Source organism: Sciurus carolinensis, chromosome 1 (genome assembly GCF_902686445.1).
Source record: "Sciurus carolinensis chromosome 1, mSciCar1.2, whole genome shotgun sequence".
Lineage (NCBI taxonomy): Eukaryota > Metazoa > Chordata > Mammalia > Rodentia > Sciuridae > Sciurus > Sciurus carolinensis.
Genome location: NC_062213.1, coordinates 179,894,098 through 179,921,302, shown reverse-complemented (window position 1 = coordinate 179,921,302; position 27,205 = coordinate 179,894,098). Strand labels below are relative to the sequence as shown.

The 27,205-nt window shown below is 50.1% G+C and overlaps 1 protein-coding gene across 4 annotated transcripts; it reads right to left on the bottom strand.

Moving 5' to 3' along the window:
- Positions 1–1,625: 1,625 nt before the first annotated feature.
- On the bottom strand, positions 1,626–17,813 carry Heyl (hes related family bHLH transcription factor with YRPW motif like). 4 transcript variants are annotated; one of them, XM_047528415.1, is made up of 5 exons: positions 17,647–17,813; positions 10,896–10,962; positions 9,382–9,465; positions 7,912–7,993; positions 1,626–4,698 (listed from the first exon to the last, which is right to left on the bottom strand). In XM_047528415.1, the coding sequence occupies exons 2-5, from the start codon at positions 10,956–10,958 to the stop codon at positions 4,025–4,027; spliced, it is 903 nt and encodes a 300-aa protein (XP_047384371.1). In that variant the 5' UTR covers positions 10,959–10,962; positions 17,647–17,813; the 3' UTR covers positions 1,626–4,024. The 4 variants fall into 4 exon arrangements, with proteins under 4 accessions (XP_047384371.1, XP_047384366.1, XP_047384352.1 ...); XM_047528410.1 differs by lacking the exon at positions 17,647–17,813 and adding an exon at positions 17,334–17,464 and having other exon boundaries at positions 10,896–10,958; XM_047528396.1 differs by lacking the exon at positions 17,647–17,813 and adding an exon at positions 17,334–17,460.
- Between the last annotated feature and the right edge of the window lie 9,392 nt (positions 17,814–27,205).

Below are 27,205 nucleotides of genomic sequence, written 5' to 3'. Positions count from 1 at the left end.
ACGTTTTTTATTGGTGCATTATGGTTGTACACACTGTTGTGATTTGTTGTTACATATTCATACATAAACACAATACACAAGGTAATAACATAATTTGGTCAATATCACTCTTCAGCACTCCCCCCCTTAAAATGGGAACATTCTTTAAAAAGCACTGGGAACAGTATCTAGTATACAGTTACCGCTCAATTAACAGTAGCCATTAGTCCATCATCCCTGGTTTAAAGATGAGAAAGTTCAAGGAGGTTAAGGAATTTGCCCAAGGCTATAACTCATTCATAAGGGCCTAATAAAGAAGTCTAGCTTCAGTGCCAAGGCTAGCCCACCTTTCACCCTGTCCCTGAGGGTCTGCATTCAACCTGGAGCCGGCTCTACAGCTCCCCTGTGAGTCTCCCTGACTTGCACTTAAGGCTCCCTCTGCTGACGGGAAGCTTCCCTTCATGCTGGTCCGGGAGGGCTTCCTCCAGTGCCCCTTCCCCATGACCTCCCTGGGCAGAGGCACATAGCCCCACTCCGTGACCCTCAGCCTCTCCACAGGCCCCTCCACTCCCAGCTCACCAACGGTCACTTAGGCAGAGGGTACACTGTCCCACACACCCTAGGCAGTGGTGTGCCTGCCACCTCTGGCTCCCCCAGGCCTGGATGGCATGGAGCAGGCCTCTGGGACTGTTTGCTGGACCTGTTGGGAGCTAACTCCATGGAGGAGTCAAGCCGAGAGTGGAGAAGGAGACCTGCTGGCAGGGACAGCCTGCCCGTCAGTGTGCACTCCAGAGTGCACACACCTGCACCCGCTTCTGGCCAGGGCCTCCTGACCATTTTGCCAGAACTTCCAGTCCCTTGGTCCCAGCTCTCCCTTTGCTCTCCTGCCTCTCCCCAAAGTCACCCCTAGAGAGCCCTGCACGATCCACAGCATGAGAGCAGAAGGCTTCTCAGCTCCTTAATTCATTTATTCAACGAAGATTCACTGGGCACCATCCATAAGCCAGGCATAGTTCTGGGTCCCAGGTACAAAGTGGACAGCAGACCGGGTGAGGTCCCTGGCCTCACAGAGTTTACATTCTAGTGGGGGCAATAGTTTACTAAAAAGTAAATACACATGTGGTTATACATCGGCAATCTCCACATAAAGGTAAACAATAGTCAGTTATTCAAGTTCAACAGTCAGGAAAGGCCTCTCTGAGGAGGTGACATTGAAGACAAGGGTCTGAAGAACTTGGCCATGCAAAGGGTAGGGAAGAGCATTCTGTGGAAAAGGGAACAGCATATGCAAAGTCCTAGAAATAGGAGTCAGGTTGAAATATTGAGGAAATAAAGGCAGGTTGGGGCCAGAATCTAGAAGCAAGTTTGGGAATGGAGAAAAATGAGTCTTGAAGTGGGGTTGGGACCAAAAGAGGAAGAGTTTGGATTTTATCTTTAGAATAACAGTGTAACAGCCAGGCACAGTGGCACATACCAGTAATCCCAGCAAATTGCGAGGCTGAGGCAGGAGGATCACAAGTTTGAGCCCAGCCTCAGCAAATCAGCAAGATCCTATCTCAAAATAAAAAATAAAATGGGCTGGGGATGTAGCTCAGTTGTAGAATGCGCTGGGTTCAATTTCCAGTACCAAAAAAAAAAAAAAAAAAAAAAAAAAGAAAGAAAGAAAGAAAAGAAGAATAGGGCAACAGAAGAAGAGTTTGAACCAGAGATAATATAATGTGATGCACATGTTCAGATGCTCTCTGGCTGCTATTGAGAACAATGGAAGAAGGAAAGAAGGAGGCCTTGTGGAGGCTGGGACGGGGATCTGGGAGAGAGGTGAAGTGGCCAGGCCAAGGTGGTGGCAACGGGTTCAGACAGAAGTGGACAGACTCCAGAGATATTTAAGAGTCTACTGGAGGTTTCTAGAATAACTCAAAAACTCTATTGGTTATCTACAACACCCCCACAGTGGGGGGTGGGGGAGTCAGGGTACCTGGAAAGCTTGGGAATAGAAAAAGAAGATCTGACTCCCCATCCATGGGAACACACAGTCATTTCCCCTGAACCTCAGATCAATCAAGACACTGAAAGTGCCAGGCCATTTCCCCTTTATTTCAGTGGTGCCAATGCACTGTTTTGGAGCTGGGTACCTACACCATAGAAATGTGTTTCCCACAGCCCAGCCAGGACTGAATGTTGGGTCTGGGCACTAAAAGATGGCCCTCATATCCTGGGAGCAGTGGAAGAGCAAGTGGGGGAGATGGGGCAATAGGAGAGAGGAGGGGGAGGAGCTAGGGGTTCTTTTCCCATCCTGAGCGTGCCCCTGTGAGAAAGTGAGACTGGTCTGGACCTCTGTCCCCTTCTCTGTCCCCTTCTTCCCACTTCTGGGAGCCTGTGTGACTGTCCTGCCTTCCCTCTATCCATCTTCCTCTGGAACATCCCCTGCCAGTGTCCCTCTCTCTGCAATGCCACCTCTCCTGGCTATGGCACTTCTCAGAGGGGTCCACAGGACGGCAACCTAATCGAACAAGCTCTGCTTCAGAGTCAAAGAAACACTTACCTCTTTATCCTTCCTTGAGGAATCTCTCTTTTCAAAAGAGCTTTCTGGTCACTAAACTGATCTGTGCCCCATTGCTCTCGAAGGGCCCTTTGCCCCCATGGTTTCTGCAAACTCTATGGGTGGAGCCTTCTCAGTGCTACCTCTGGGGAAAGTGGTTCCATTAAAGGCTGGGGGTGAGAGAATCTTACCAGGGGTGACATCAAAATATTTAATAACCCAGTGTAGCACGCAGCTCTAGGATCCCACAGCCTTGGGTCTGTCAGGCAATAACCAGATCTTGATGGTCCTGGGAAATGCCAAGTGGTGGTGGGCATGGGGTTCGTGGGGAGCAGTTGTTTACCAACAAGCACAGAAGTGTTTCTGCACTTTATCACCTGATATGGTGATCCCGAATGCAGGTTCAGTCTGCTGTTCCGCTGGGAAGGGTCGCAGGGCCTTCTGTTAGAGGGAAATGGCCTCAGGCAGAGCTGGGGAATGGGAGCTGCCTCTGAGCAGAGCCAGCTGTGTGGAATCTGGGTGAACAGGCTCTCAGGCCCTAGACCCACTGAGTGACCTTGAAGGGCCCAGACGCCTCTGAATGTTCTTCCTCTGCCCCTCCCTCAGTTATTTTTGTTCAGTCTGACAGCCCTTGGCTGTGGCAGCAGTCTGGGCTCTCTGAGCCGGATGCAAACCAGGCAGCTCAGACGTCTGGTGCTGAATCCCAAGAGGGTGCCTCTCTGGGTGCCATCACGTAGGGCCAAGGCCCCTCCACACTGTGCCCCAGTGGAAAAAGACCACACACCCAGGAGCTGGGTTCTCTGTTGCTCAATCCTGACTCCCGCCTGGCAGTGAGGACACCCTGTCACAGAGCTTTGCCATTGCCCAGAAGCTCCTGGTCTGGCTTTTTGAGCCAAACTCTTGCAGGGAACTCTTAGTCTCAAGGAGGGTGGGCATCTGCAACTGGAGGAGAGCAGGAGCAGACCTGCTGGGCTTCCAACATCCAGGCCTGGCTGTAATGGAGAATGGATTTGTCCTGTGCTTCACTGTGATGGGGTGGGCAGGGGCAGACAGGGTGCCCAAGAGACCTCTTAGTGGCCCTTGCTCCGTTACCATCTCCAGGAAATGAGGCAGACAGTATGTTCCAGCTCCTTGATCTAGGATGGCTATAGCTGGTCATTGTTCCAGACTGGGGTCCGATCTCCCCATAGAGCAGCCAGCCTTGGACCATGGTATCCTTTAAGTTCAAGCTTCCATCCCAGGCCCATGATTCAAACAGACTGGGCTCTTAGGGACTCATTTGCAGGTGAGAAACGGGACCAAGCCTCTGAGATCAGAAGGGCTCCCTGGGAGCCGAGTGGACAGGCTGGGCTGAGTGGTGAGAGGGAGGAGCTTCTGCTGGGTGAAGAAGGTGCTTTCACGTAGCAGCCCATCCAGGAAGCAAAGCAGAAAAGGCAGCGTCATATTTAGAGCTTCTGATAAAGAACCTTTCTTGCAATCCTGGGGTATGGGGGTCAGGAAGTCAGCTCAGAAAGCCCCGATTTCGGTGATTTCAGAGACCCAGGAGTGGTAGAGCACAGCACCTGCAGGCCTCCCAGCTGGCCCTGTGGAAGATGGACTGGAGACTGGTACAGCCACATAAGCTGTGGAGCCCCCGGCACTAGCGGGTGTTGGGGAGGAAGACTGCAGGAGGGGGACAGTGTGGCTGCTCCTGGCAGCCCTGCCGCTGGAGGCCATGGGAAGAGGGGCAGCTGGCCTCTCTGGAGGGCGGACCCTCTGGGTAGAAGATGACCCTCGACTGGGCAACAAATTCCTCCGGGCTGGCAGGATGGTGCCAGCGGCCCTGCGCACGGGAGTGGTTCGGAGGGCTGGGATGGGGTAAGCAGGAGAGGAGGTGCTGGGGAGGACAGGGCCAGGCACACTCCCCAGGATGGCAAGCTGGTTGCTCAGGGCTGGCAGCCCTGGACAAGTATGGAAGAAGGACCAGGGCCAAGCAGGGAAAGCCAGGGGGCCAGCTGGCGTGGGCGAAGGCTCCATCTCAGCCGCATAGCTGTTGAGGTGGGAGAGAAGGCGAATCCGGACAGGGTCTGCACGGCTGCTGGGCCCTTCCAGGACCCCCAGGTACCTGATGACCTCAGTGAGGCACTCCCGAAAACCAATGCTCCTGAAGTCAACGGCCAGGGCTCGGGCATCAAAGAATCCTGTAAAGTGAGGCACCATGAGGGCATGCTGGGGTGAGGGGACATGGAACCTAGGGTCAGACTGAGTTCTGAATATGTCCCTCCCATTCACTCCTGGGTAACCTTGGGCATGTGCTCTTACCTCTCTGAGTGCCAGTCTCCCCAACTGTAAAGTGGGAATAAAAACCTCTACTCGGGATGAAGGGTGGTGAGTTGTGAGGATCAAAAGAATTCAGGAAACTGTGCAACATTACAAACTAGATTGCTTTCACCACAATTCATAAGTAATGCAAAGAAGAAACTTTATGACCAAGATCACTTAATTAAGTAGACGCTCAGCAGATGTGAAAAGACCATGCCTGGGCAGGTATACAACAACCTGCCTGCTACCGAGGTTAGGTTCAGGGAGAGAAGGGGGTGAAAGCAGCCATCAGAGCTTGGAGACCCCTTGGAGGAGGCAACAGAGCACAGCCCTAAAGCACGAAGTCTTTGGAAGCCAGGTTAGCTGGGTTCAAATCCCAGCTCTGCCATTAGCCAGCTGCCTGGCTGGGTAAGTCTCATCTCTCTTGGCCTCAATCTCCTTAGCTTAAGTGGGAAACAACTGTACCTGAAAGTGAAATGAAATGGTTCACAGAAAATGCTCCACAAACAAAAAGTTGGTTATCACTTAGATCTCTCTCTCTCTCTTTTTTTTAAGTGGACAGCGGTTATTTATTTTTATGCGGTGCTGAGGATCGAACCCAGTACCTCACACGTGCTAGGCAGGTGCTCTGCCACTGAGCTACAGCCCCAGCCCGCAGGCAGATCTCTTGACTCCTGCTGCATCTGTTTTTCCCCCAGCTCAAAAGGCAGTCTGGAACTCAAGACCCTGACTCTGGCCCTCAGCAGCTGCCATCAGGCCAGTAGCCCTTCTTTGGCCTGATGTCAATGAGGGTCAACCAGGTGGACTGTCCCTGCAGGTATTTAAACCCTCACTGCCTCTTCACATGGGTCACTCTCTGGGCAAAGACAGGACAGCCCCAGCCAGCACTGGTCTCATGACTGGCAGCAAATATCTGGTCCCTAGTTCATGGTTTAGGCTCCTCCAGAGGGACAGCATGGCAGGAAGACTGTTTGGTGTGAGGCCAACTTTCAGGTAACACTTGGCTCTGTTGGATATTTAGCTATGCACCTCGCAAACCCCTTTACCTGTGTGTTTTGTTTTGTTTTGTATTTGTAGTGCTAGAGATTGAACCCAGGGTCTTGCACATATTAAAGGAGTGCTCTACCAGGGAGCTACACCCCTACCCCTTTTTAAAATTTTTAATGAGACAGGATCTCACTAAATTGTCCAGGCTGATTTCAAACTTGTGATCTTCCTGCCTCAGCCTCCCAAGTAGTTTGGATTACAGGTATGTATCACCACACCTGGCTTTGCCTTTCTGTGTTTGTTGTTCTTTTTAAACTAACACCTGCTGAGTTCTTATTAAGTACTTTGATGCATTATGTAATTTAATTCTCATAAACTCTCTTGTTACTTCCATTTTAGAGATGAGGAAACTGAGGAACAGAGAGGTTAAATCATCTGTCTGAGGTCATAAAGCTAGTAAGCAGTACAGCCAGGATTCAAATCTAAAGACTGTGCTATAGCTAAATCACAATTCCCTGTTTTCCCATTATCCCTGAGCCAGAAAGGGGTGAAGATAATCCCACCTTTCTGGTTTTTGTGAGAATCAAAAGCAAAAGCATTTTGAAAGCCATTGAATTCTGCCCACATATTAGTCACAACTTTTCTTTTAATAGGATAACTGATGATGTAATTTGAAATCTCTCCCCTACTGGATGCTTAGAAACAGAAATCTCCAGTGTTAGCAATGCATTCCTTTGGCAGAAGTTCTCAAAAGGAAGGATCACCTGCATCAGGGTTATTGGGCAGGCTTGTTAAACTTGCAAATTCCTAAACTCCACTCCAGATCTTTTGCCCCAGAATCTCAATGAGGTGACCCAGACTCTGCCCATTCCCAGGTGTGAGAAGCTCCAGGTTGGACTACTTAAAACGTTGATGATAAAGAGAAAACTAACTTTCTGAAGCATTAAATATCATATTATTTCTCTTGCCAAATTCCCTCATGGTTATTTTATAGGTTTTCCTTAATCTGAAAAGTAGATTATCCAAAATTTATGAACAAATGAAATTTTAAATAAATATAATACCATGTTAACTTTAAAAAATTGCAGTTGTTGGCTGGTTCACTGGCACACACTTATAATCCCAGCAACGTGGGCGACTGAGGCAGGAGAATCACAAGTTTGAGGCCAGGCTCAGCAACTTAGCGAGACTCTGTCTCAAAATAAACTAAAAAGGAATGAGGATGTGGCTCAGTGGCAGAGCACTCCTGGGTTCAATCCCCTGTACCACACACACACACACACACACACACACAAATAAATAAATAAATAAATAAAAAATAAAAGAAGACGAAGGAGAAGAAGAAGGAGGAGGAGGAGGAGGAGGAGAAGAAGAAGAAGAAGCAACTGTGTCCTCTTCCCATGTAGCAGGTTGCCTTTGGGACTTAAGTCTTTATGGCCAATGTCTTTCAAGCTTCCCAATTGTGAAAACACCAAACACATATAGAAGTTTTGTGACAAATTTCTTTTTGTCTGCAAGTCTTTTTAAAGCCACAATTCCATGATTTTATTGTGATGGACAAGCTTAGAACAACCATATGAGTGACATTTATGTTCTACTATAATCCTGACACCTGCTGTGCGCAGGACTTGTCCCCACAATACTGCTCAGGTCGCAACAGCAGCCCAGGAGTGCAGACCAATGGGAAGAGACACCAATGAATCCCCTGTGGCTAAGAATTTCGGGCAGGTCCCTCCTAGGGTAGGTAGGTCACAGTGTGGGATCCCACAGAGAATTAGCTTCTGAAGGCTACTACTTAGTGAGGCCCTGGGGGTAAGCCCCAGGGGAACAGTCTGTTTCTCAGAAGATAGCCCCTCCAAGGTCTAAAACTGGAAAGAGCTGAGGTGAAGAAAGGCTTGGGACAAAGAGAGACAACAGAAGTAGGGAGGAAGATGTTAAGAGAGACAAACCTGGTGACTATTCAACAGGGTCTCTTTTAGCCCTCTGGAGACCACGAGGCCCAGGAGGGCAGGGACCATCTCTACTTGGCACATCAGCGCATCCCCCAGCCCAGCCTGAAAATATTTGTTGTGCAAATGATTCCCAAGAAAGAAGAGCATTGGTACCTGTCCCACCAGTGGCATGGAGCATTTTCAAGTGATCCACCGTCATCTGCAAGACCTCGGCTTTCTCCAGCTTGGAAGAGCCCTGTAGGTACAGAAGGCAGAGGGTGTGGCCTCCAGCTGACCTCCTCTGTCCATTATCATTTGTCTTGATTTTCTCAACTCCTCCTCGCTCCCCTGCTGCTCACATTCAGGCTCCTGCTTTGGCCAAGAGCTCCAAACCTCACAGATGCTCTTTAGTTCTCATCTCGGTCTTCCTGTCTACAGCACCATTCAGCTTTCTTCCTAAAACCTCTTCTCCCTTGACTGCTTCGACACCACCTTTTTTTTTTTTTTTTTTTTTGGGTTGCTAGGGATTGAACTCAGAGGTACTCGACCACTGAACCACATCTGCAGCCCTATTTTGTATTTTATTTAGAGACAGGGTCTCACTGAGTTGCTTAGTGCATCATTTTGACTGAGGTTGGCTTTGTACTCTCAATCCTCCTGCCTCAGCCTCCCGAGCTGCTGGGATTACGGGTGTGCCACTGTGCCAGGCTCAACGTCGCTTCTGCTTTCTGCTTTCACCTTGCCTCTTGCTCTGCCTGTCCCTTAAATGGGTGCGTTCCCCAGTGGGTGCTGCCCTACTTCTCTTCTAGCTCCACCTGCTCTCCTCGAGGTTCTTGTCCACCTCTGTGGCTTCATCTCTCACCAGAACGCCACTCAAGCATCCTCACCTGCCTCTCAGAGCAGCTCTCCTGGGATACAACATCCGCCTCAGCATGCTGAAGCTCTAGCTCATCATCTTAGCCCCAAAGCACTTGCTCTTCCTCGCTCTCTCTTGGGAAATGTCTTCTAAGCTCCCAGATCACCTGGCCTCTCGGGGAAACCTGAGGGTCTGACTCTCCATGTGACTCCCGAGGGCAGACACCAGGTCTAGTGCATGGCTGGTCCTGTGAAGGTTTTAGTGAACATTTGTGGAAAGGCCAAGGGAAGGCAGATGAACTTTGGCAGGTGCCTTGGAGCCTAGGGGAAGAATCTTTGAGGCTGCTGCCTGATACAGTGTCCCCACCCCAACATGTTTATGACAGAGCACTCACTCCCTGAGCAGGTTGCTCCACTTTCACGTAGCTCTGGAAATGTCAGGAGACTGTCACACAGTCCTGTGCTCCAACTCTACTCTGCTGTTTCCACCTGGGTGAACTAGTCCAAGTTAATTTCTCTCTGCTTCAATTTCCTGGCTTGTGCAATGGGCAGAATAATCCCTACCCTTCAGGATCATTTTTAGAATTCCATTCAAATGGTGTAAAGCCACAACACCTGAGGCACCTCACCAAGTAATGAATTTTCATTCCCCTTGTCCCTTAGCCGGTGACAGATATTCATACATGATCACAGCACCTCAGGCAGCTGCTATCCTTCAATAAGGGATACCATAGGAAACAAACCCTATCTACCACCCACCCTGCTGGCACAATTGACAACGTTACAAACCTGTTTCTCAAAGGCAGTGGGGACTAAACGCCGCAATTCAGAAAGGCTGCTGTTGATGCGATCTCTACGCCGTTTCTCTATGATCTGAAAAGTAATGACAAGGTGTCACATGTAGGCACTTCAAGGTTTCCACTGTGCCTTGATGCACACTGACTCATATCTTTTCTCATGATATTGTTGTGAGCAAGTTAATGTTTTACCTTAATCTTTTTTTTTTTTTTTTTTTCTTTTCAGTGCTGGGAATCAAACCCAGGGGCTGGCACATGCTAAGCAAGTGTTCAACCACTGAGTTATAACCTCAGTCCTTTAAAGAATTTTTATTTTGAGACAGGTTCTTGCTACATTGACCAGGCTGACCTTGAACGTGAGATCCTATTACCTCAGCCTACTGGGTAGTTGGGATTACAGGCGTGTGTGCTGCTGCACCTGGCAGAAGTAAAACTATTCTTACTTTATGGAGAAGGAAACCAAGGCTCAGAGTGGGATGATAATTTGCTTAAGGTCACAGAGCAATTTAGTGCAGTTCAGATCTCTTACGTTGGTCTGTAGGAGTGATATTCAAAATGTTCAGTCCCTGTTACTGCAGGACACCAACAGAATGAGAACACCAGCCACAACAGTGAAGCCGGCCCTGGGGGCCCCTGTCAGTTGCTTGGTCAGAGGCCACCTGAGAGCCCCACTCTAACTGCATAGGGCTCATTCACACTTCCCCGCCACACCACCGTCACAATCCTGGTAGCAGAAAAGGTACGGTGGTGCCCACCTGTAATCCCAGCAGCTCAGGAGGCTGAGGCAGGACCCTGAGCAAGACCCTGTCTCAAATAAAAGGGCTGGGAATGTGAGTCAGAGGTTAAGCGACCCTAAGTTCAATTTCTAGTACTACTATAAAAAAAAAAAAAAAATCCTAGTAGCAGAATACTCATAGTAGGGCAGAAATTGTGACCCCCTCATTTTTTTCAGAGAAACCCAAAGGGCTGAAGGTAGAAGTGAGTGGCACAGCTGGTCTCTGTCAGAAGCCAGGTCTCTGGACTCTCAGCATGCAAGCACAGCTGCATCTGGGATGTGGGTGGGGAGGCCGCCAGAGAAGATGGACAGCAGCAAGCATGGATCCTTCAGATTCCCAATAAGCAGGAAGCTGCTTTCCCTCCTCAGCACTGAAAAGAATGGGAAGCTTTGGGGTCCAAGAAGGGACAGAGATAGGGTAGAGGAACAAAAATAATAACAGCTGTTGTTGGGTGTTGCTCTGCCTTGCTCCAGAGAGCACTGCATTAATACACTTAACCTTCAAGCCAGTCCTTGGGGGTAGGTACTGTCTTTATTTCAGTTACACCAAAGAAGAAATGAGGCACAGAGAGGTTGCGTGGCTTGCCCAAAATGTCCGGGATAGTTACTGGCAGTGTCAGGGTTCGAACCCAGGCAGTTATCTTGGAGTGCTGTTTCTGAAAAGATTTATGGAGCAGGGGATTTTGGGCAAACCTTGACTGGGTCACTCCAAGGCTGAGAAGGACACTCACCCCTCTGCGTTTCTTCCTGGCTTGCATCTGCGAAGGGCTGGGAGTGGACAGCGGTCTGGCCATCTGGCTGAAGAGGAAGAGAAAGGCTGGTTTCTCAGAATTGGGGGACCATCTCCCTGGCCTGGGCTGACCTGGGAGGCCGGGCCATCTTCCGCCACAGCCCCCACCCGCGCGGCCACTGGTTCCCAAGCCGGGAAGAGCCGCAGGGCAGGCGTGGGAGGGGGCATCGACTCTCCCTTTTTCCCTTGGGGCCCATTTCTCCGCTGGCCAAGTCCTCCCATGCACTCAGCTTCCTGCCTCCGAGCCTCGCGGCGGCCACTTAGAGCTTGTCTGGACCCCCGACCTGGTCTCCCCTGGTCCCTTTTCCCTCGCAGCGGCCGTCGGGGAACCGTGGACCTCGGCGTGGCTGCTGGGTCCTGCAACCCGATCTCGGGGGCGGGCCGACGGAGGGCACGGGCCGCCGGTGGCCGGCCGGGCCGGGCGGGTTGGGTTTCAGAGGGAGCCGCTGGGAAGGAGCGTGGAAAGAGCAGATGCCGCCGCTTCCCACGGGCCAACGCGCCGGCCGCCCGCCCTCCGCCTGGCCCGCAGCTGCTGCCGCCTCCCACGCGGCGCGGCCGGGGGGGCAAAGGGGGAGGCGGCATCTGGGTCACAGGCCCCTCTTGCCTGCTCGGGGACACTGTTGTGCCCTCCCAGAAGGCCCCATCCCCCTTAACCTCGGCCTCTCCCCGACCTGGGACCTTCTTCTGCCGCCCTGGGGGAATGATGGGCGTTTGTTTCCATCCCGGGATTTCCCACTATAGAGAAGAGGCTCAGACCCCGGGGGTTTCCTGCCCAGACTTTTAGCAAAATAATCTCCAACCCAGCAGCTGCCTTCTCAACAGGTTTCTCTCCAGAGGCTCTCTGAGAATGGGGAGGCACTGAGGTATCTATCCTTGGAAGGCCCTATTAGGGCCCAGGGCCTTGTGCCTCAGCCCTTCAGGTGCTCAGATCCACAAACGACTTTAGACAAGGTACATCTCCTGCCACTTTGGGATGCCAAAGGTCACACAACTTCAGGGGAACCCATGACCTTGACCTCACCCCACACCTGCTCCTTGAACCCCTGGGTTTCCCATCTTGGAGAAGGCATACAGCTTTAGGTCTGCAAGCAGATACCTGGTATTGTCTTTGATTCTTCCCCCATCCTCACCCCCACCTCATCAAAACCTGCCCCATTCTGTGTCTAAAACACATCTCATGTCTGTCCTCCTTATCTCCGTGGATCCTCTCTGGACCACATCATTTCTCACTGGAGGCCTGGAAGCGCCTCCTGTTGAGTGGTTCTTAAACCCACACTTCAGGCAGAGTGATCATTTAAATGCAGATTTGATCTTGTCACTCTTCAGGTGGCCCAGCTGACCCTCATCACTTCTTAGACCCACTCTTTCTTGCTCTGTGCTCCAGCCTGCGAATGTACTAACCCCTTTCTGCAGTTTCTAGACTAGTTCCCCTAGTCTAGAAATCTCTGGTCCACTCAATCTCCCCACCCTAAGCTGCAATCCTTTGCCTAGTAACTTCAACCATCCTTTATATCTCAATTCAAATGACATCTCTTTGGGGAGCCTTTTTGACATCTACTCTCCTGCTAGATATCCCCTGCTCTATACTTTCCCAGCTTCCTGAATTCACAGCATTTATGCCACTTTGTTGTTTTATACTTATATGGTTATTTGATTACTCTCTCTCTCTCTCCAACAAATCCATAAGCTCCACAAGGCCATGTCAGTTTCATTCACTATTGTAGCCTGAGCTCTCAGCAAGTGGTTGGAGCTCTGCAGAGCTCATAGTACAGCTTCTTTCTCCTGCCCTTGTCTTCACATCACTGAAGAACAGAGATATGCATAAAAAAATGTTTTAGGTCTTTGTGGAATGGGAGCAAACGTGGCTCACCAGAAAGGTCCCACCTATGTGACTATACTCTTGGGATTTGAGATTTGGTCGTTTTCATCAACACCTCAAAGACAGAAGTTTGCAGGAAAGACCAGATAGCATTGGTCAGATCCTACTGCTATGCCCTGGCTTTGTCCAGTCACATCAGGAAAAGTATATCTCCCACCCAAACATCTGGCAAAGCAGAACTGTTAAGAGGTCTGGGGAAGCTCTTGGGAAGTGGGGCCCAGTGAGCTAGGTCCAGGGATCAGATGGCTAGATCCTGAGATCTGTAGGGCAGCTTGTTTTCAAAGCTTCTTTGGTTCACTGGGGACAAGCCCCAAGAGCCAAAGTACACTAAAAAACACAGCCTTTGTTCCCCCTTACCCGATAAAGCATCTCTTGGGTTTTGGGTTGGTCTTGTGCACGTCACTGCCTCTCAGCCTGATCCCTCCTCAGGGACCATCTGTCAAAGGCTGATGCACCCATTTCAGGGCAAGGCAGCTCTGCTGTCCCTTTTTCCAGTCTCCTGGTCAGTTTTTCTCTGCAGCATGACCTGGCCCTCCCCAATATCTCAAAGGCAAATCTCGCTTTACAGTTTTATTGGCACTACTACATGTGTTTCTCTCCTTTGAGCCTTAGGAAAGTGCCATTTACAGATGAGGATGCTGGACCTCGGGAAGCTAAGCAGCTTGCCCAGCCCACGCAGCTGCTAAGGAGCAAAGCCAGCATGGGAATCCATGTCTTCTGGCTCCCAATTCAGCATTGTTTCCCTCCTAAGTCCTACTTCCTGTCTGTCTGAATAGCCCTCCAGTCCCCTTATCCTTCAAACTCCCAGCCAATGCTCAGTCCAGCTTGTGATCTGGCCCTGACAGTGGGAGGAGGGGTGACAGCCTCTCCCCTGAGAGTCTGAAAATAAAAAAGATTTTCATGAACCCAGAGATGACCATCAAGATCTGCTCCATGGGCCTCAAGGAGGCCCTAGCCAGAATTCCACAGCAGTCTCTGGGGGCAGGGTCAGCTTTCCAGGTGGTCCAGTTGCCAGTCCTAACCACCCTCGGCACTGGTTCTACCTGGGGACTCCCCGCAGAACCCTTGCTGATGACCCCACTCATTCTGCATCAACCAAAAATGAAACCCAGAAAGCACTGAGCCCATTTATAAAATGAGAAAACTCGGAGAGGGAAAGGGGTCTTTCCCAGGTTACACAGCAAAGGAGAGGAAAATCCAGAACTAGAGCCAGGTGTACTGCTTTAAATCCAGTGCTCTTGCCAGTATGCTCCAAATATTCATCATCCCATCATGCATATCTCATAGTCAGTACCTTTTGTTCTAGATAGCACTTCTGCATTTGTTGTCTCATTTATTGCATAAGAGCCCTATAAGGTCAGTATTATTTGGATCATTTCACTTTTAGAAAAAGTGATGATTTCATAATTGGGTGGCAGACACAGAAATCAGTAATTCCAGTCTTCAGACTTCCAGTCTTTTCATTAGACCATGCTGCCTCAAGAGCATGCCCCCCAACCCATGGTGAACCCTTAGAGAGCAGCATTTGTTGGAAGTTTCCTTGTGCCAAAGCAAGGAGCTATGTGCTTTACATACAAACTCATCAAAGCCTCATCCTGTGAAGCAGGTAGTGGCACCCCTGTATTGTAAGAGAGAAAACTGAGGTCCAGAAGAGGGGTAGAGTCACTTGCACAAGTAAATGGTAAGGAGAGTCAAACTCAGGTCTGTCTGACTTCAAAGGCCACCGGTACTTCAATCACATGGGAACAACCCACAGAGTCTGACATGTGATGGATGCTCATTACATGTTTGCAGAAGGGTAGGGGAGAGGCTGTATACTCTTTGGACCCAGAAGCTTGGTGGGTGATTCCCAAGGATGGCGCAGATACCCCAGGGACACTGGAACACACCCGACTCTTCCCTTTCATGTCTCAGAGTGTGGGGGATTTGTGCCCTGCCACTGACCCTGGCAGGTTGGCTGCCCCAGGCCTGTGGCCCTTGTCACTGTTTATCTGGCTTTCTTTGTACATGAAGCTCTTCTTCCCTGCGAGTTCCCTGAGGGCAGAGACTGAGCAGGATACATCTGGGCCCCTATGCCTAGCCCAGGGTCTGGGCCACAGCAGGCATCGTTCAGCAGTCCCTGAATTGAAGCATTTATGTCTGCTGGGGGGAGGGCCCTCTGGGGAGTGCTACAATGAGGCATCTATAAGTCGGTCTCTGCCAGATGTCCAGCTGCTTCCCTCCTCAGAGGGGTCTGCTCTTCTAAGAACAGGCTCTAAAATTGGGGTTTGGCTGAAATGACAAAATGCTGTAGAGGAAAAAACTACACTGACCCTTTATGCCTTAACTCCAATACCACCACCTTCAAAAAGCTCTCACTACCCTCTTTGGTTGTGAGTGACCTCTCCCCACACAGGTGTCTGCACAGCACAGTCTGTCTCTTTCCATTCTGTTCACAGTCTTTGTGTGACCTGGCAGTCACTGCCCAGGCTGCACACTCATGGAGAACAGAAGCCAGTGCTGATAAACCTAGACCTCTGTTATCAATTTTGTGCCTCTGATCCATGAAGGGTCAATGACATTGAATTTGAGACTCCTCCACCACCACCACCACCACCTGGTTCTGGGCCCTTCTCCTGCTCCTACTAGCAGGACAGGATTAGAGAATTGTTTCTCCAAACAGCAATTTCTACTAAGCAATTTAGAAAGGGTAATATGTTGAGCTGGGTATGGGATTACACTCCTGTAATCCCAGTAACTCAGGAGATCGAGGGAGGAGAATCACAAGTTTGAGGCCAGCCTCAGTAACCTAGTGAGAACTTCTCTCAAAATAAAAAATAAAAAGGGCTGGGAATGTAGCTCAGTGGTAGAGCATTTGCTTAGCATGTGTCCGCAACCTCTGGGTTCAATCCCCAGCACTGAAAAAAAAAAAAGGCTAATATGTTGCATAGGAAATTATATTATACAAAACCCAAACCAAAAATACAAGATATAAGAGGGATATTTAAAGTCCTATCCCCTATTAGAAGCTATAAATCATTAGTAGTTGGTGGCATTTCTCTAGGAATGTGTGTGTGTGTGTGTGTGTGTGTGTGTGTGTGTGGTATTAGGTCTCCAACCTAGGGTCCTTTACATGCTTGGCAAGCACTGTACCACTGAGCTACACCCCCAGCCAGGATCTGTGATTGAGGCAGGCTCTCCTAGTGCTCTGAACTTATGAAATGCTTTCAAAAATATCCCTAGGGGCCTGGGGTTGTGGTTCAGTGGTAGAGTGCTTGCCTAGCATATGTGAGGTACTGGGTTCTATTCTCAGCACCACATAGAAATAAATAAAATAAAGGTCCCTAGATTAAAATATGTCCCTAGAATGAACTCAATCTCCTTCTATCATAGAGAGTCAGGTTTGGATGAGCTAAGAGAGATGAGGTTGTTTTCCCCTTCCCACTCCCATCCTCCTTTATTTTACTGATGAGGAAACAGGCTCAGACAGGGAAACCAATGGTTCAAGGCTACATGGTGGCAGAGCACTTGCTTAGCATGTGTAGGGCCCTGAGTTCAATCCCCAGCACTGGAGGGGGCGGGTAGGGGTGGAGGGGAAGAAATAAAAAGAAAAAGAAAGGAAGGAAGACTACATGGTGAGTTGGTGGCAGATGTGAGGCTGGGATCCAGGCCTGCAGACTGTCCCAGTCAGGCCTGCAGTTCTTTCAGGGTGAGTGTCTGACACTTAAGTATTTGCTATGCATTAGGCCCTCTGCTAAGCTTGTGACATACATTTTCTCATTTGATTTTCCTAATACTCTTATGAAGTTTGGTTTTATTATTATATTATAATGTTCATATTACAGATGAGGAAATTGAAACTTAGAGAATTCACAGAACTGGGAGTAGTAGAGTGCAGTTTGTTCTATAGGTTTGAAGCAGATCAGAATATTCATCAAGAGCAGAATGACATTGGCAGCCAGGGTAGTTTGGCAGAAAGAGCCCTGAAATTGAAATCTAGGTCCTTGCAAGTTGGTTATTACTTTCTTCAAAATACAAAACCTAATTCCAAAGTCCGATTTGCTCAAAGGAGGAAATACTTTCTTTCCCCTGAAACTTTTTGTGGACTACACGAAAACTGAACCCAACCTAGGGTAAAACTGGGAAAGTGTGATTATTCTGCACAAAGCAGTTTCTGGATAGGGAGGGTGGTACCAACAGTCTGCTAGGGTTTCTTAAGATCTTCAGGAAAACTCCTCACTGGTGACCTACCATGGGGCATTTTAACAGAAAGATCACTACCACCTGGCCATCAAGCCCCTGAGCTGAACAGCATCCTGAACCTATATATGACCGAGAGCACCCAGGAATACTGGGCTCTTGTGCAATCAGTGGCACACGCCCCCATACCTGACCCACGCCTGCGGACTGTCGCGCACACCTGTATCTCAGTCCAAGGGGTACCTGAGGACTAGAGCCTGTGCCCCAGAAGCCCATCGGGGCGCTCTTGCTCGCCTTCAGGTCCCCCATCATGACCCTTACCTCCGATCGCCCTCGCGGCCCACGTCGATGGGTCCGTCGGACTCGCCGTCGGAGCCGCTCGGCTCCCTGGGCCGCTTCATGGCGAGCCAGGCTGCCAGGGGCTCAGCACCACGCTCCAGCTCCGAGTCCGCCCGTCGGGCCCCGCCCCGGCCCGCCCCGGTCCCGCCCCGGTCCCGCCCCGGGGCGCCAACGCCGCCCTTTCCCAGGGCCCTTTCCTGCACCGCAGCCCCCGGCGCCTCGGCGCCCCCTCGCCCCCGCGGTGACGCGCCACCGAGCCGTGGGAAGGCCCCGGGCGGTCACCGCCCCCACCGACCGCTGGGAGGTCCGGCTCCGCTCCGCCGCCGCGGCAGCCGCGCGCTGGGTGGCCTTGGGCAGGTGCCCTGGGAGGCCCCGCGGGAACGCCAGGAGTCCTCGGCTGTCCCTGCTTCGCCCCGGGCACTGCCGGCTTTAGTAGGCTGGCTTTGAGAAGTCCCAGCTTCTGTGAGGACAGATTCTGCACCTTCCTCCCCCACCCACCCCCGCCCGGGGCAGACACGTTTGGTCTGGTGAGGTTGGGGGGGTGGGAGTAGCTGTGACCTGATCCTCCATGAGAATTCCCAGCAGCTCCTTCAATAGGATCACAAAGCAAGGTGTGTGTGTGTGTGTGCGTGTGTGTGTGTGTGTGTGTGTGTGTGTGTGTGTGTGTGTGTGTGAGAGAGAGAGAGAGAGAGAGAGAGAGAGAGAGAGAGAGAGTATGTGTGAAGGGGGTGGAGGGGAGGAAGGGAGGACGAACTCTCACAGGCCTGTGACAGGTTGGGGTCAGCCCCAAAAGGGACTGCTGAAGTGGCTGTGCCCGCTGAGAAGGTTGAGCTCTGGGCTCAAGGGCCACACTTGCGGGTGGTGCTTGGTGGGGTGTTTTCCTGGAAATCAACTGTCAGTTCTCCAAAGGCAGCACTGTCCTGAGAGGTCAAGAACTCCAGGAGAGGTCTCATTTCATAAACCTCCGAATTGAGGAAGGGGAGGAAAAGGGGAACCCTCTGCCTCTCTTCTTACACCCGTCCCCCAACAGGAGACTAACTGTTCCCTTAATGGGAGTTCCAGCTGCCCTGCCTGTAAAGAAGGAACTCAGGGAAGATTCTCAGATTCACCTGTACCAGAGAAACCCTCAAGAGCCAGAAGGTAGCTAAATAGAGCATCCTAGAGGGTGAACCTCTTGGCAACCAAGGAGGAGAGGAGGTGAAGACGGGTGTGGTGGGCGGGATACTAGAGAAGTCTTTTTCCTTTGTCCTGCCCACCAGGACAGGCCCAGAAGAAAGCCTACTTCCCATGTGGAAGAGTGGAGTTGATCATCTGAGAATAACTGTACTTTCATCCCATAACTAGACCTGCCTGGGGACACTTGATTATCTGGTGGGAAAGAACATGCCTGTGCCTCCTGCCACACAGGCCCACAGTCACTAGGCCGTGTACACAAATACATACAGACAGACCTACACACGGAAAAACAGCTGGCACCAGCAGCCACCCCTCCAGATCTTATTCTAAATGTCCTGGGCACTCCCATAACTTATGTGGGGACAGGCCAATGAAGTGGAAACCTCAGCCAGCACAGAAATTATACAGTCCATGCACCTGGAAAGGCAGAAATCAAGGGAGCCTCTCAGATATTTGTCTTCTGTATTTGGCTAAGATAGCAAAAAATTGGTAGAGTAGCAAATTCTTAGGGGAAGGTCAAGGGCTCTTCACATGAAATATCCCAGGTTATCCAAATACACTGCACAGTTAAATAGGGGTTCTGGAGTTCAGAGAAGGGGCCTAAGCCAGATACCTAAATTTGGAAGTCATTAGGTAATAGAAGGTATTTAAAGTTATAGGAGCAGATGAAATCACCCAGGAAGCATGGATGGAGACAGAGGAGCATTTGGTGAGCACTTATTATAATACCAGAAAAGGTTCTAAGTGTTTTTTAAGTATGAACACATTTAATCCTTGACAACCTACAAAATAGTAGTAGTAGTATTGTCCCCGCTTTACAAATGAGAAACAAAGACACAGAAGGGTGGAGAAACTCAGTCTAAGGTCAACAGGAACAGGTAGTAAACCGAAGGACTGAAATTCAACAAAGCAGTTTGGTTCCAGAGACAAACTACCAGGCTTTATTACTTTATAGAGTTTTTTTTTTTTTTTTTTTTTTGTACAGTAGATTAAACAACCCAGGGGCACTGTATCACTGGGCAACATCCCTAGTCCTTTATATTTTGTTTTGAGAAATGGTTTTATTAAGTTGTCCAGGGTGGCCTTGATCTTGCAATCCTGCCTCAACCTCCCAGTAACTTGGATTACAGGCATGTGCCACCACATCTAGCCCTTATAGAGCTCTTAGACATTAGGTTATATGATCTAGTACAGAGCCAGGGCTCACCAGAAGTATGGCCACCCAAAGCTTTGTCCCTAACTATCTCTCCAGCTTCATCCCAACCACCTCTGCCGGCTCCTGCAACTGCTAGAGCCTTCTGGCCCCTGCTAGTTCCGGCCTCAGGCTTTGCATGGGCTCAGGGCATGCCTTCTGCCCGGAACTCCTCTTCCCCAGATCTTCAGTTTATCTCTCTTCATTCAGGTCTTTGCTCAAATGTCACATCCTCAGAGAGGACTCTCCTGCCCACCCTATCTAACTAAAATAGCCTCTGATCCTGTCAGTCCTGCCTCCCACCTCACTTTATCTTACTTTACAGCATCTAGTAACATTGTTGACTTTGTGTTGTGCGCGTGGCTGTATTTGCTTGTTGTTCATGTCCCCCACAAGAAGGTGAACTAATTGAAGGTAGAGGTTTGTGTCTTGGGTCCATTGCGGACTGTCCAGAACCTGGAACTGTGCGGAGTGGGTAATATGTGTACCATGAATGCTTGCTGATGGAACACCAGTTTGAGAAGCTCAGTTGAGACTGGAAGAAAGCCAGGCCTGAGGGAGATGTGGAGTCCAGGGGTTGTTTACTTTTGCTTTGTTTTAAGATGGGAGGGAGTAGAACATGGGTCCAGTGGCAGAAAACCTTCATTCCACGGGACCTTTTTTTTTTTTTAAAGATGTTGATAGACCTTTGTTTTGTTCATTTATTTATATGCAGTGCTGAGAATCGAACTCAGTGCCTCACACATTCGAGGCAAGTGCTGCGCCACTGAACCATAACCCCAGCTGTGGTGCGTTTTCATAAAGCTTTCCACCTTGACTGTGAAGTTCTTGGGGGAGTCAGAATCATTTTTGTTATTTAGTGTCATGTCCCTCAGTGCTCAGCAAAGTGCCTGGCACACAGGAAATCTTCTGAAATATCTATAAAATAAATATAATAATAATAATTTTTTATTGCATTTAACAGGTGCTAAGGTCTGTACTAAGTACTTTGACACATATTAACTCATTTAAACCTCACAACAGCCCTATAAGAGAAATTTCTATTATTATTCCTTTTTATTGAGACTCAGAAAGGTTAAGAATCTTACCCAAGATCACCCAGCTAGTAAGTGGCAGGGATGGAATTCTAATCCAAAAGGCTGGCATCAGAATTCATGCTGGTAACCACTGCATCACACATCAGGGTTGGGTGGACTAAACAGGAGATTCTTACACTAGACCAGGAATAAGGACTGGATTAAATGGGGAAGAAGAAGAAACAGATTCCAGAGCTGCTGGGTTCTTGTCTAGGCGATGGAATCAGGGAAAGCAACAGGAACCAATGGAAATGCTGCAGAGGACAGAAAGGTCAGGATGTCCATGCTGTTTGTGGGACTCAGGAAGAGAGCCTGGAGAGAGGTCTGAGCTGGAGTAGAGACTTGGCAACTGGTCGTTGAAGTCACTGGATATGTGAGATGTCTACCCCAAAGAGTTAGTACACAGAAGAACAAGGAGGACCAGGATAAGATCCTGGGAAACAATAGCCAAGGAGGCAGGGAATTTGGTAAGAATAGGACAGTAGGAGCCAGGGCAAGAAAAGCTTGACATGAGATCAAGAGGTCAGAGAGGCTTTGCATGAGTGAATGGAGAAGCAGAGGCCAGGAAGGGCTGGACCCCATGAACCAAAAGTGTTTGAGGATGCAGGAGCAGGCTTGGAAAAGCAACCAGTCAGTGACAGAGAGAGAACCAGGAAACTCCAGGGGCCAGCAGGAGGAATTTGCTGGCTGGAGAAGGACTCTGGAGCAGCAGAGGGGCAATGACAGATAGCTGAAGCCTGAGATGTCTGTCCCAAGGAGCTAGTGTAGAGCAAGAAGGGAGGAGAACCTCAGAGAGGCTGGGGAGGAGGGGGACCAGATCTCAGCAATGCCGAGCTCCTATCTGGGGCTCCCAGGAGTGTCCAGCAGCCTCAAAGGGAGGAGGCAGACAGGGGACTGCTGTATTTCCCACTTCTTATCACCATTCCCTGGAGCTGCACATAAGCAGGAGGTTTCCAGGCACGGGTTTCAGCTCCACTGATACTTTATCCCTGACCCCCACAATAGGGGAGCCCCCATCTTCTCTTAGTACATTGAGATTACTAAACTGAGATGGCCCAGGCTCCAAATGGGGACTTGCATGTGGGCCATGTGCTGGATCAGGATTCCGGAGACCTCCCTTGGGCCAGCCACTGGGCCTCTAACTGCTGGGGGAGGGGCTTGGGGGCCCAGAGGAGAGGGTGATTGGCCGAGGTGCTCTGGCAACAGATGGTAGTTATTAATTGTGCAATAACTTGTCTGTCCCTAGGATTGGTCTGTAAGCCCCATAAAAGTAGGGACTGTGTCCGGTTTGGTCTCTGTCATCTCCCTGGTGTCTGGCAGTGTGGGGTGCACAGTAGGTGTTTGGTAAGTATTGGCTGAGAGTCTAGCGGAGGGTAGCAGGGCTGAGGGTAACTTCCTTGTGGATAGGGCAGTGCCTGGTCCCCGTGGGAAAACAGCAGAGTCACAGTGGGGACTGTCCTGGTCCAGGCAAGGCCTGGAGCACCCTGGTGCCACTCAGCCTTCTTTCTGCAGGGCCTTGCTCCTCCCTTTGTGTCTGGGACACTCAGACTCAGAGAGGGACAGAAATATCCCCAGGGCCACACAGTGAGGCCTTGGTTTCTCATCTGTAAAATAGGATGATAATAGTTATTTCCTCCATAGGTTTCTGTGGGGATAAAATGAGGTATTTGTTTATTTAATTTTTTTTTTTTTTTTTTGGTACTGGGGATGGAACCCAGGGGCTCTCTGTCACTGAGCACATCCCCAGCCCTTTTTATTTTTTTGAGATAGGGTCTCACTAAGTAGCTTAGGGCCTTGCTAAATTGCCTCAGTCTCCTGGGTTGCTGGGACTACGAGTGTGTGCCACGGCACCTGGCCGAAATGAGGTGTTTAGAGTGAGTACCGAATGTTACTCATTCTTTCTAGTTGAGTCATCTACTCCTGTCGCTTTACCTCCTATAAGATGAGGATTGGCCTCATCCAGGCCTGGTGGCACACGGCTGTAATCCCAGCAACTCCAGAGGCAGAGGCAAAAGGACGGAAATAAATCATTCCCAATTTTTATGTCTAATGCAGACCTTTTTCCTGAGGTTTGGGCACGTATTCCACTGCTCGGTCTCTATACTCGTGTTGACCGTCCTGCATGCTCAGCCCTAGCCAGGGCCTCCCCAGGCTCTCCAGCCAAGGCCCAGACACCAGGCGTCCCCATCACTACTTCCCCGCCCCACGTTCCAGCCCAAGAACACTCTGAGCCTCTTTCCTTACTCCCTGACCCCTGCTCATCCCAGGCCCTTCCTGTCCTCCCCCACTCCCCTGGGACCCATCAGTGCTCTCTTCCCACCTCCACAGCTGCTGCCACAGCTGGTCAGTGACGGAATGCACAGCTGCTGGGAACCACATGTGTGGAATAGGCAGTGCACAGTTACCCCTGGGGCTGGTGGGGATGGGGGTGGGACCATCTGTCTGTGTCTGTTCGTCAGTCTACAACAAATACACAGGAACACACACACACACACACACACACACACACACACAGGCGTGCGTGCTCCTGATTTCTTTCTCTCTGATGTGCTGGATGGTGTTGTCTTGGTTCCTCTTCCCGAGCCCTGAGCTGCAGAGGTTATGAGGGTCATGCTTTCCCTCTGGGGGTTCCTGAGAGTGACCGGCAGGACTGGCCCAGACACTTGATACTTACATCCTCCCTGCTGCTGGACAGGCAACACAAGTCCCACAGAGGCTGCCCAGCTGGAGTGACCCACTGGGCATTCGGAGCCCCCAACTTTCCCAGGCCCTGGGGGATGGCCTACCACAGAGGAAGCCAGAGGCTCTGGACACATTCCAGAGCCCCCTTGGCAGCACCCAGGGGTTCCAGAGGAGCCTCAGCCCTGGGGCAGCGCCAGCAGCATCTGTCCTGGTTCCCACACTCTGGACCGTCTGGAATCTCACAGATTTCTCTTCCATGTGTGCATGATGTCAGCAGGACAAGGACACTGGGGGAGAAAAGGAGGGGCCGAACTACCCGAAGTCAGACGGCTGCCGGGGTGGGGCAGGCACTCCACACACGAATGGCTCAGCCTCTGGCTCCCAGACCTGACTGGGTCCTGACACTGCCAGCCCGTTCCCATCAGAACAGGGCCTCTGTTTCCTCATCTGTAGCAAGAGGATCAGAGTGGCCTCATCCAGGTGTGGTGGTGCATGCCTGTAATCCCAGCAACTCTGGAGGCTGAGGCAGGAGGATAGCAAGTTCAAGGTCAGCCTGGGCAATTTAACAAGACCCTGTCTTAAAATAAAAAAGGACTGGGCATAGAGCTCAGTGATAGAGTGTCCCTGGGCTAAATCCCTAGTATCAAAAAAAAAAAAAAAAAAAAGACCTTTACCTTCAAGAGAAAGCTGGAGGACACGATCCTTTTTATCCTGGGCACAGCTTTACCTTTACTCTCCAGTCACTCTCCCAACCTCTGCCCCAGTCTTGCCACTTCCCATGTTTTCTGGAATATATAACACAGGTTCATCACAGGTTCCTTCTACCAGGTCCCCTGCTGTTGTCAGGGAAACCACACTTCTGTTTCACCACTTGGTAATGATGGAGACTTTAAGAGCATCGGTAGGAGGTGACCCTGAGAGGTGGATGGGCATGGGTCCTGTGGTCCAGAAAGGCTGTGTCAGTTCAGCTCTCCTAGGAGATGGATGCTGAGGCCAGTTAGAGATGTGAGAAGTTTGGTTTGAAAAATAAAAGGAAGGGAACAGGAGGAAGCAAAAGGAGCCCTGTGACCACCATGTAGCTCTGACGCCTGTGGAGGAAAGGTAGGAGGAAGGAGGCTTGGATAGGAAGAGTCTCTGGCTGCCATGGAGCTCTGAGGACGTCTTGATCCGGCCATCTTCCAGAGAAGCCCAGGTAGGGCAGAAGTAGCCTGGGGTTAGTGTCCCCACCGTGCCCAGTCACGGCTAGGAGCAGCCCAGGGAAAGCTTGTCGGCTGAGTGCAGCAGACCCACAGGAGCAGCAGTGGCAGGCTGTGGGTCAGCGACCCTTCCTGCAGCAGGTTCTCCTGAAGGGAGATACCAGCGTCGTGCCCTCCTGGGAGGGTGTGTGCTTTGCAAGGTCACCCAGCAAGCAAGCAACAAGTTCACATCCCGGGGCTATGGCTCACTGTGCTCACGCTGTGGTGAGCCTTAGGTCACTTGGGGCTTCCAGGGCTTCTAAGGGGGACTTTGCCAGAGAAATGAAAGACTGGAGATTCAGATTGCTGCGTTCTAAAGTTGGTGTTCCTTCCCCCCCTTCCTGTGGTGCAGTCTAATCACCAATGTGATGCTATTAGGATGTGGCACCCTTGGGAGGAAATAAGATCACATGAATACATCAGTGTCCTTATAAAAAAGACTCTGGACAGCTCCCTTGCCTCTTCTATTACTTGGGACTCAGCAAAAAGATATCCATCTTTGATCCAAAAAGAGGGCCCTCACCAGACACTGAATCTGCTGGAGCCTTGACCTTGGATCTTCTAGTCTTCAGAACTGTGAGACGTAAACTTCTGTTGTTTATAAGCTACCCAACTTATGGTGTTTTGCTACAGCAACCAGAATGGAGTAAGACACAGATGAGGTCAGGTGAGAATATGGCATTTCGGAGGGAATAGCACTGAACTGAGATCAACAGTCTGGTGTTAAATTTCTTTTCTGCATCTAACATTGTGTGTCCTCAGACAAATGTCTTTCTTTCTCTAAGACTTTGTTTCCTCTTCTGTAAAATGTGGACAAGAAAATTTCAATTATGCCTTCTACCCATACAAAAAATAATGGGGCAAGAGCAACCAGTCTTTTTGAGCGTAAAGATGACTCTACTTACAGACGTGCCCATCAAAGACCACTCTTAAAACTTTTGCCCAGAGTAACTTAAATGGCAGAAAATAATGTGTTCTATTCCTGAAGTTTGGGGAGCTATAACTCAAACTAACTTAGAGTTCCAAGTTTCTTCTGTGGGTTTTATCTTAAAAATATAAAAGAGAGTCGGGGGTGGGAGTGGGCTGGGAGATAGCTCAGTTGGTAGAGTGCTTGCCTTGCATGCACAAGGCCCTACGTTCATTCCATAGCACCACTGCAAAGAAAAAAAAAGAGGGGAGTATAGCACTTAAGAGACACTCTGGAGTCAGATGACTTGAATTGTCCCCCATTTATTAGCTTGGACCTTGAGTGAGTGACTTTACCTCTTTGAGCCTCAGTTTCCTTATCTGTAAGTGGCAATCAGTTCAGAAAGCTGGGTTGTTCATCCAGGACTGGCAGCAGAGCGTATCTGGTCACCACCTCCCTCTGCCCTGCCCTTTCCCTCACCTAGGACATGGTCCACTGACTGCAGACTAGTGGGGTAGCTCTGGTAGTGCTGGACTATGGGCATTGTAAAAACATCACTGTGAGATCAAAACATAGAACAGTTTCATTGGGGTCTCCAAGCTGGTGATTCTGGAGCTCTTGGAGGAGGGCTTCTCCTGGATGGGAGGGATGGGAGGTGGGAAGAAGGAAGTGGAGGTGCATTTGAGTCTAGTCTTGCGAGGAGTCACAGGAATGGTTAAAATACCTTGGAGCCCCTGGTTATACCAGGTCGATGGAGGTAGAACATGTGGTAGCCAGCCTCCAAGATGGCCCTGATGGACTCCACTTCCTGGTATTCACACCTTTGTATAGTCCGTTCCTACACCGTAACAGGGTTGATCTGTGTGACCAACAGAATATGGTTGAAGTGGTGACATGTCACTTCTGAGGCTAGGTCATTAATGACAGTGTGGCTTTTACCTTGCTTCCTCTTGGATATCTCACTTTAGGGGAAGCTAACAACAATGTCATGAGAACACCCAGGCAACCCTGTGACAAGGGATTAAAGCCACTTGCCACAGCCATGTGAGTGGGCCATCTTGGAAGCAGATCCTTCAGCCCCAGTCAAGCCTTCAGATGACTGGCTGCAGCTCCACCAGATAGCTTGACTACAATACCATGAGACATTTGAGCAAGAATCACTCAGCTAAGCCTTCAGGATTCTTGCCCCATAGAGATTTTGAGTTATAGGAAGAAACTGAGACATAGGGAGAAAGATTGTATGAAGGTGAGGTTGGAATTGGGTTACCACTTCCTTCTCCATCCTAATCTTTCCTCTTCCTCCTATGCCATGTCCACCCTTTGTAACTCCAGAAGGAAACACTGAATTCACGACAGAGCCCTACTGGGGAAAGCTTGCTTTCTAAGGGCTCAAGACTGCCATCCACTGCAGATTCTCCCACAGAGTGGTCTTCATGGGGCCAGGGGGAGAATCTACAGAGAGATCCCCAGACCTGCTCACTACCTATATCCCCATTAACATTTCTTAGGGGCCATACACCAGTTTGTGAATACAGTTGTGGGAGGAAAAATGAGACAACATAAATTTATTCAAAACTTTTTCTGTT

Excerpts from the sequence above, each read along its gene's own strand:
- Heyl (XM_047528396.1), bottom strand. The coding sequence starts at position 17,413 with ATGAAGCGGCCCAGGGAGCCGAGCGGCTCCGACGGCGAGTCCGACGGA. Across the intron at positions 9,466-10,895 it reads CCAGGAAGAAACGCAGAGGG|ATCATAGAGAAACGGCGTAG; the intron begins GTGAGTGTCCTT and ends ATTACTTTTCAG. Across the intron at positions 7,994-9,381 it reads CCACTGCCTTTGAGAAACAG|GGCTCTTCCAAGCTGGAGAA; the intron begins GTTTGTAACGTT and ends CTGTACCTACAG.